The following is an 8,933-nucleotide window of genomic DNA, read 5'->3' as shown; positions in this document are numbered from 1 at the left end:
GTGGAAATTCAGTAAATTCCCCACAGTGCTTCGTCAGTGCGTTTAGGATTCATTACTGTACCGCGGGGTCAGGCCTCTCTACTTCACTCTGGTGACTGGAGCTCTCGCCTGGAGAGCCGTGATACTGCCTCTTATTTCTGCTCACAGCCTCGTCCTCTTCAGCGTCAGGACTGGAGCTGCTGAACAGCTTCACGCGCACTCGTTTCTGCAGCACAGAACACTGCATTACCCACAGTTCCACATGAGACATATGAAGAAAGGTAAAGCAGTAGTTTGGGAAAAACTCAGTGAAGTGCATACGAACCATTCCCACATGTTTAGTTCTGAAGTTTGCTTCTTAAGCTTGGCGCTGGAGCTATAAGGCTAATGTAGCTATCAAGGACTGGAAGTCCAGCAATAAGCATTGTGTTAGCATTGCGCTAACTGCACACGTAGTTCATCACACACTTGCCTCAGACTGTGTGGAGTTGTTCAGTAATCACGAATAGACTCGATTATGTGGTTCCTGACCCTGTATGACATTTATAAACACATTAGCCTTGCAGCTCCAGTGTGATGTAATGTGATGCAATGTGATGTAATATAATGTAATGTAATCTGATGTGATACAATGTAATGTAATGTAATTTAATGTAATGTGATACAGTGCAATGTGATGCGGTGTTATGTGATGTAATGCAATGTGATACAATGTGATGTGATGCGATGCAATGTGATGCAATGTGATTTGTTGTGATGCGATACAGTATAATGTGATGTGCTGCAATGTAATGTGATGTGATACAATGCACTGTGATGTGATGCGATGTGATACAGAATTATGTTATGCAATGTGATTCAGTGTGATGCTGTGTGATACAATGTAATGTGATGTGGTGCCATGTGATTTGTTGTGATGCGATGTTATTTGATGTGACAGTGTAATGTGATGTGATGCAATGTAATGTGATGTGAGGTGATGCAATGCAACGTGATGTGATGTAATGTGATGTGATGATTTAGGTGCACATTTTGCAGAATGCTAATTTGGTTGCTATGAGCTTCCGTAACTTATTAGCCACATTTGTCTCATAACTCCAGTGTAAAAGGTAAATTTGTGTTTCCTAAGTATTATGGTAGGCTAAGTGGTTTAAACCTCAAACTAACAGACATTTTAAAGTGTGAGGGAGAGTGTATTTATTTTTTTTTTGCCAAACTAACAGTTTGAAAGTCTCTTACAAACAGAAGATAAACAGTCACAACTCTGAGATGTTCCTCAGGGTTTTTTGAGCTCTGCTGCAGAAAACGCTTTGATTACTGAATGACTTTAATCAATAACTGTGAGTTACAGCATTATTATTATTTACAGTGTAAATGATTAACTGACCCGCCTCTGTGTGTTCTCCTTCTCCTCCTTATCATCCTCATCATCCTCCACCTCTCCTCTCAGACGCCCAGTCCGCCGCCACCGCTACACACACGGCAAAGAGAGGTAAGTGTGACTGAGTGAAGCAGAGCATCCAACTGTAGTAAACACTGTATATAACTACACACACACACACACACACACACACACACCATACACACACACACACACACACACAGACACACACACAGACACACACACACACACACACACACACAGACACACACACACACACACACACAGACACACACACAGACACACACAGACACACACACAGACACACACACACACACACACACACAGACACACACACAGACACACACACACACAGACACACACAGACGCACACACACACAGACGCACACACACACACACACACAGACGCACACACACGCACACACACAAACACACACACACACAGACACACAAACACACACACACACACACCACACACACAGGCACCATACACACACACACACACACACATTTATCTATGCATATATAACAGTGTGTATATCACTTAAATCAGATAACATCAGATCACAATAATAATAACAGTAATAATATTATTATAATATTAATAAAAAGAAAGTAAATAAGACTTTTGAATTCAGGAGACTGAACTCTTATTTTACCAGTTTCAAGGAGGGTCTCTGAGGTGGTGACAGTTTACTGTGGGAAGAAATACTGATTAAAGTCAGGTGGTGTTTTCAGCTGAAGAAGCTCAGCATTGAGACTACATTTGGAACAAAATACTTACCTCTGAGCTCTCCTCCTGCTCACTGTAAACACACAGATTAATACAGATCACTGTTACTGAACATCCGTCTGAGACACTGAATCATTTACAGTAGGAAACTGAATCATTTATAGCAGTTACTGAATCATTTATAGCAGTTACTGAATCCTTTATAGCAGTTACTGAATCATGTATAGCAGTTACTGAATCCTTTATAGCAGTTACTGAATCATGTATAGTAGTTACTGAATAACTTTTAGTAGATACTGAATAATTTATAGTAGTTACTGAATAATTTATAGTAGATACTGAATAATTTTTAGTAGATACTGAATCATTTATAGCAGTTACTGAATAATTTACAGTAGATACTGAATAAGTTATAGTAGTTACTGAATCATTTATAGTAGATACTAAATAATTTATAGTAGTTACTGAATCATGTATAGTAGATGCTGAATAATTTATAGTAGATGCTGAATAATTTATAGTAGTTACTGAATAATTTATAGTAGATACTGAATAATTTATAGCAGTTACTGAATAATTTATAGTAGTTACTGAACAATTTATACTAGTTTCTGAATCCTTTATAGCAGGTACTGAATTATTTATAGCAGTTACTGAATAATTTATAGTAGTTACTGAATCATGTATAGCAGTTACTGAATAATTTATAGTAGATACTGAATACTTTTTAGTAGATACTGAATAATTTATAGTAGTTACTGAATAATTTATAGAAGTTACTGAATCCTTTATAGCAGGTACTGAATTATCAATAGCAGTTACTGAATAATTTATAGCAGTTACTGAATAATTTATAGTAGTTACTGAATTATTTATAGTAGTTACTGAATAATTTATAGCAGTTTCTGAATCCTTTATAGCAGGTACTGAATAATTTATAGTAGTTACTGAATAATTTATAGTAGTTACTGAATAATTTATAGTAGTTACTGAATAATTTATAGCAGCTACTGAATAATTTATAGTAGTTACTGAATAATTTATAGCAGTTACTGAATAATTTATAATACTTACTGAATAATTTATAGTAGTTACTGAATTATTTATAGTAGTTACTGAATAATTTATAGCAGTTTCTGAATCCTTTATAGCAGGTACTAAATTATTTATAGCAGTTACTGAATCATTTATAGCAGTTACTGAATAATTTATAGCAGTTACTGAATAATTTATAGTAGTTACTAAATTATTTATAGTAGTTACTGAATAATTTATAGTAGTTACTGAATAATTTATAGTAGTTACTGAATAATTTATAGAAGTTACTGAATCCTTTATAGTAGGTACTGAATTATTTATAGCAGTTACTGAATAATTTATAGTAGTTACTGAATCATGTATAGCAGTTACTGAATAATTTATAGTAGGAAACTGAATCATTTATAGCAGTTACTGAATCATTTATAGCAGTTACTGAATCATTTATAGTAGTTACTGAATCATTTATAGTAGATACTGAATCATTTATAGCAGTTACTGAATAATTTATAGTAGATACTGAATCATTTATAGCAGTTACTGAATAATTTACAGTAGATACTGAATAATGATTTTGTCTTTGTTTCAGGGTCTCATTACTGGAACAGATCGTTTTTCCAGACAGACTGTATTTTCTAGGTTACTTATAAAGGACTGTTGTAAAGAATAAAGCTGAACAAAAATGAAATGCACATGCTGGAAAACATGAACTGTCCGAAGACAATTCAGTGTGCACACCAGGCACAAACGTGCTTCTTTCTCTGCCTGTATGAGCTGTAGGGGGGGTGTGGAGCGAGTGATTAATACTCTCTCTGGGGTCGTGTCTGGACCTGTTGGCGTCTCTGGTAGTTGGCCTCTCTGGTCTCTCTGATTTCTCTCAGGGCTGTTCAGCTCGGGCGTCACGGCGAGTCGTCTGCTGGGGCTCACACTGCTTTCAGAAAGAAGCACAAACACACTCAATTCTAACGCCTGTAAAACCCCTTAAAATCCCAGGCTGGTTACATAGTAAAGCTTATTATTCAGTAACTACATGTATTTCAGTTCAAACTAGTTGAGGTATTCCTATTTTATAGAAGTGTGTAATAAAACTTTGGGCCGCCGGTGGGCTTTGGCCATCATTTCAGTTCCTCATGCTCATAATAACGTCATAATTTTTCTATGATTCAAAATTGAATATATAAATGTGATCTGAGGAAATATTTACACAACAGTGGAATACAATTGAAACAAAGCAACAATTTTTTTTTCACACTTAAAAACACCCTAAGAATTTTATTCTGGTCAAATAATTGGCATGTAGCTGATAATTACACTCTAGCAACCCCCTGGGATACCATAGCAATCACCTAACAACACCCTAGCGACCACCTAGTAACAACTTAACAACCATACCATACCAAGATACCTTAGAAACCACCAAGCAACACTGTAGGAACCACCAGGGATATCATATCAACTGGTTGGCAATAACAAAGCAACCACCTGGGAAACCTTAACAACTACCTACAGTACCACAAACCATCTGGCAGCACACTACGCTTAAGCTGTGTACTTATTATTATAATTTACTGATGTATCAATAGACACCATGAATGCAGTTGAATCACAACCCTTGTAGTTACCGAATAATAACACATAAGATTATTAGCTAAATGATAAGCGTGTGGTTTTAATATGTAACTACCATATAATAACTATGTAATACGTATATAATTAGGCAATAACTTTTTGAATAGTATGTTGTCTGGGTGAACTTGTCCCCTCATAGCAGTGCAATATTTTAAAAGAGAAACAGAAACAGTATTTAACTCCCTACCTGTCCTGGCAGAGGAGGCCTCGCATGCAGCTGGAAAGCTCAGAGACGGGCGAAAGCTCAGAAACAGCCTCCATTCACCCAAATTGTACTTCGTAACAGGCTTAAAGTAAATAAACAAACAAATAAACAAGATGTAAGAAGCATCATTTCTGCTGTTTGTTCTCATAGTAGCTCAAACAACATATAGTTCATATTGTAGTTACACAATTCCATGAACGTAAGTACAACTGTGTTGGATTTATAGATACTTATAGGAGCATATTTAAATCATAACACATGAAATACTCAAGTGTATCTGTGAGTCCATTAAAACTACTCTTTTATCCTCAGTTCCATTTCGGTCATTTACACTTAGTTCCTAATTCTCTTTCTTTGCTGTGTTATCTTAGTTACCATTGCTCATTTTGGAGCTTTAGTGCTGGAACTTCAGTTCCTCTGCTGTGCTGGATGTACTAAGAAGTTCTACTGCAATTCTACAGTCAGTTTTAAGTCTGTTTTTGCTGTTTTTTTAACTTCTCCTTAGTGACGACACAACAGTTTTACTTGTTTACTTGAGTCAGCAACTCTTTTTAATTGATTTTTAGTTAAATTCTAAAGTGATTTTTACTATGTTTTTAGTTATTGTTTCATTTTTATTATTCTGTTCTTATTAATTTTGATGTTGCCAAGCTTTTTTTAATAATTATATTTTTTATTCATCCTCATTTTATCTTATTTATTAAACTACTATATTCTTGTAATTTTAAAGGTTTATTGATTTATTTTTTTTATTTACTACTATGATTATTATTCATTTTTAGCATATTTTATGCATTTACTATTTAACTTCTCTGTCCCTGATCTCGGTATGGGCTTGGCAACATTGTAAATGAGGGTCTCCCTCAATGTACTCTGAGCTTAAATAAAGGTTGATTGATGATTGATTGGTTGATTGATTGATTGATTGACTGATTGATTGATCGGTTGGTTGATTGTTTGATTGGTTGATTGATTTAATGATTGAATGATTGATGATGATTGATTGATTGATTGATTGATTGATTGATGGATGGATGGATGGATGGATGGATGGATGGATGGATTGATTGATTGATTGATTGATTGATGGATTGATCGGTTGATTGATTGATCCATCCCTCAATGTACTCTGAGCTTAAATAAAGGTTGATTGAATGATTGATTGATTGATTGGTTGATTGATTGATTGATCGATCGATTGATTGATTGATTTCGTGTGGCACTATCAACCCAATAGCCACTCAGCCAGAAGTATTTTTAGTGCTATGATCTTATCTTAACTCCACTGGTTAATCCATACTCTATACACAGTACTGTGCAAAAACTAATATAATTAACTAATAACATTTCCAAACAACCAATAAGTACAAGCTCTTCATTTTTCCAGAGCCCTCCTCAACATCACTGAATGTGTTTGGGATATGGGATTCTGAGGAGCAGAAAATGTTAAACCAACTTCTAAGACTGAACTTTGGAGGTGTGAAAAACATCCCTGCAGATTTCTCTGAAACACTGAATGCAAGAAAGAATGGAAGCTGTAATGAAGGCAAAGAGTGACACACTAAACACTGAAACATATGATATCACATTGAGTTGTTCAGTACTGCACGTTCAGCTGGCAGTTCATCGCAGAAACACCACGTGAAACGTTCACAATCACTGGCCATTTTATCAGAAACACCTCACATATAGAAACACTCGTATATTTACAGTTACATCCCACCACAGGACCACCACTGACCAGATGTGTCTACTAGAGTGGACAGTGAGTGGACAGTGAGTGGACACAGTGTTTGAAAAACTCCAGCAGCACTAGTGTGTCTGATCCACCCGTACCAGCGCAACACACACTAATACACCACTACCACATCAGTGTTACTGCAGTGCTGAGAATGACCCACCACCCAAATAGTACCTGCTCTGTGAGGGTCCTGTGTGGTAGAAAGGCTATGTAAGTTATACACATAGTCTAACAGAGGAAATGCAATTGATATAATACTGTAACATTCTATTATATAACTCTATTAAGTAATCAGAAGTCAGTCAATCATGTAGGAAGACAACAAAAATATATCATAGACAATGTACATCATGTAAATGTAGGATGTTCATATAATATTTACAGTGTAAATCATGCAACATAGGCTATGCATATAGGCTATCTAAATAATGTAATTATAACAGATATTAAGCAAATCATGCAGTTAAATAACACAGGGTGTGCAAATCATATACAACCCCATTTCCAAAAAAGTTGGGCCTGCTGTGCAAAATGTGAATAAAAACAAAATGCAATGATCTGCAAATCATTTAACCCCTATGTTTAATTGAAAATAGTACAAAGACAATAAATCAAATGTTGAAACTGAGAAATTTTATTGTTTTTGAAAAATACGTTCCAAAAAAGTTGGGATGGGGCAACAAAAGGTTGTAAAGTTGTGTAATGCTAAAAAAACACCTGGTGGTTGATTGACAACAGGTCAGTAACATGATTATGTATACAAGAGCATCTCAGAGAGGCTGAGTCTTTCAGCCGTAAAGAGGAGGGGCTCACCACTCTGTGACAGACTGTGTGGACAAATAGCGCAACAATTCAAGAATAATGTTTCTCAACATAAAATAGCAAAGAAACCTTTTGTTTTTCATCATCTATGGTACATAATATCATTAAAAGATTCAGAGAATCTGGAGAAATCTGTATGTAAGGGATACAGCCAAAAACCAGTACTTGCTTGCTGTGATCTTTGGGCCCTCAGGTGGCACTGCATTAAAAACAGACATGATTTTGTAGTGGAAATCACTGCATGGGCTCAGAAACTCTTCTGAAAACCACTGTCTGTGATAACAGTTTATCACTGCATCCACAAATGCAAGTTAAAACTCTAAAATGCAAAGAAGAAACTGTATATAAACAGGATCTAGAAACTCTTCCACCTTCTCGGGGCCCGAGCTCATTTAAAATGGACTCATGTGAAGTGGAAAAGTGTCCTGTGGTCCGAGAAATCAACATTTTAAATTCTTTTATGAAATCATGGACACTGTGTCCTCTGGGCTAAAGACTGATCAGCTTGTTATCAGTGCACAGTGTTGGCATCAAATTTAAAATGGGCATATATTTTTCAAAAAACAATAAAATTTCTCGGTTTCAACACTTGATATGTTGTCTTTGTAGTATGTTCCTTTAAAAATATGGTTTGCCTGATTTGCATATCATTGCATGAAATGTTTATTTACATTCCGCACAGCGTCCCAACTTTTTTGGAAATAGGGTTGTAATTATAAGACACTGATGTATAAACAATGCACACCATAAGCTGTATAAATAATGTAAATATAACATTGGCTTTATAAACAATGCAAATCGTATACAGGTTCCTACCTGAAGAACAGCTGAAGAAGATTTGATGGAGAGCTGAAAAAGAAGCGAAGTATAGTTGAAGATCTGAAGGAGAGCTGAAGAAGATCTGAAGGAGAGCTGATGGAGAGCTGAAGAAAAGCTGAAGAAGATCTAAAGGAGAGCTGAAGAAGATCTAAAGGAGAGCTGAAGAAGATCTGGAGGAGAGCTGAAGAAGAGCTGAAGAAGATCTGAAGGAGAGCTGAAGAAGAGCTGAAGAAGGTCTGAAGCGTGTCGTCAGAGTAAAGTGTCCTCCTGCACCAGCTGTATGGCACATATGGAGGGGTATTTAACTCCTGTACATTTAGCTCCGCCCCTTAGAAACGGCCGTTGCTACAACACGCGCAGTGAAATCAAAGCAGCGCGTCCGGTCCCATGGCACCAACCGGGACCACGCGGTGACTAAAAACACACAGGCTCTGTCAGAGACGAAGGAGGAAAAGAGCAGCGGCGCCTCAGAGCGTCAGAGCAAACAGAGAGACTGGAGATCTGCACAGAGAGAGTTATGAGCTCTAGACTGAGAGAGACAGAGAGAGAGAGGGAGAGAGAGAGA

General features: G+C 36.5%; 1 protein-coding gene across 1 annotated transcript in view; it reads right to left on the bottom strand.

The window, feature by feature from the left end:
* Window positions 1-8,904, bottom strand: part of cdc25d (cell division cycle 25 homolog d) — a 16,437-nt gene extending 7,533 nt beyond the window's left edge. The window contains exons 1-7 of the mRNA XM_036557440.1: window positions 8,366-8,904; window positions 4,969-5,068; window positions 3,983-4,083; window positions 2,166-2,187; window positions 2,041-2,077; window positions 1,367-1,450; window positions 62-205 (exon numbers count right to left, since the gene is read on the bottom strand). Of these exons, the coding sequence (XP_036413333.1) occupies window positions 62-205; window positions 1,367-1,450; window positions 2,041-2,077; window positions 2,166-2,187; window positions 3,983-4,083; window positions 4,969-5,042 (462 nt within the window). The 5' untranslated portion in view covers window positions 5,043-5,068; window positions 8,366-8,904. The remainder of the gene's footprint in view (window positions 1-61; window positions 206-1,366; window positions 1,451-2,040; window positions 2,078-2,165; window positions 2,188-3,982; window positions 4,084-4,968; window positions 5,069-8,365) is intronic.
* Window positions 8,905-8,933: the final 29 nt, after the last annotated feature.

Source organism: Colossoma macropomum, unplaced genomic scaffold, assembly GCF_904425465.1.
Source record: "Colossoma macropomum unplaced genomic scaffold, Colossoma_macropomum, whole genome shotgun sequence".
Taxonomy (NCBI): Eukaryota; Metazoa; Chordata; class Actinopteri; order Characiformes; family Serrasalmidae; genus Colossoma; species Colossoma macropomum.
The sequence above is the reverse complement of the archived record's forward strand: the minus strand, read 5'-3'. Positions and strand labels throughout refer to the sequence as shown.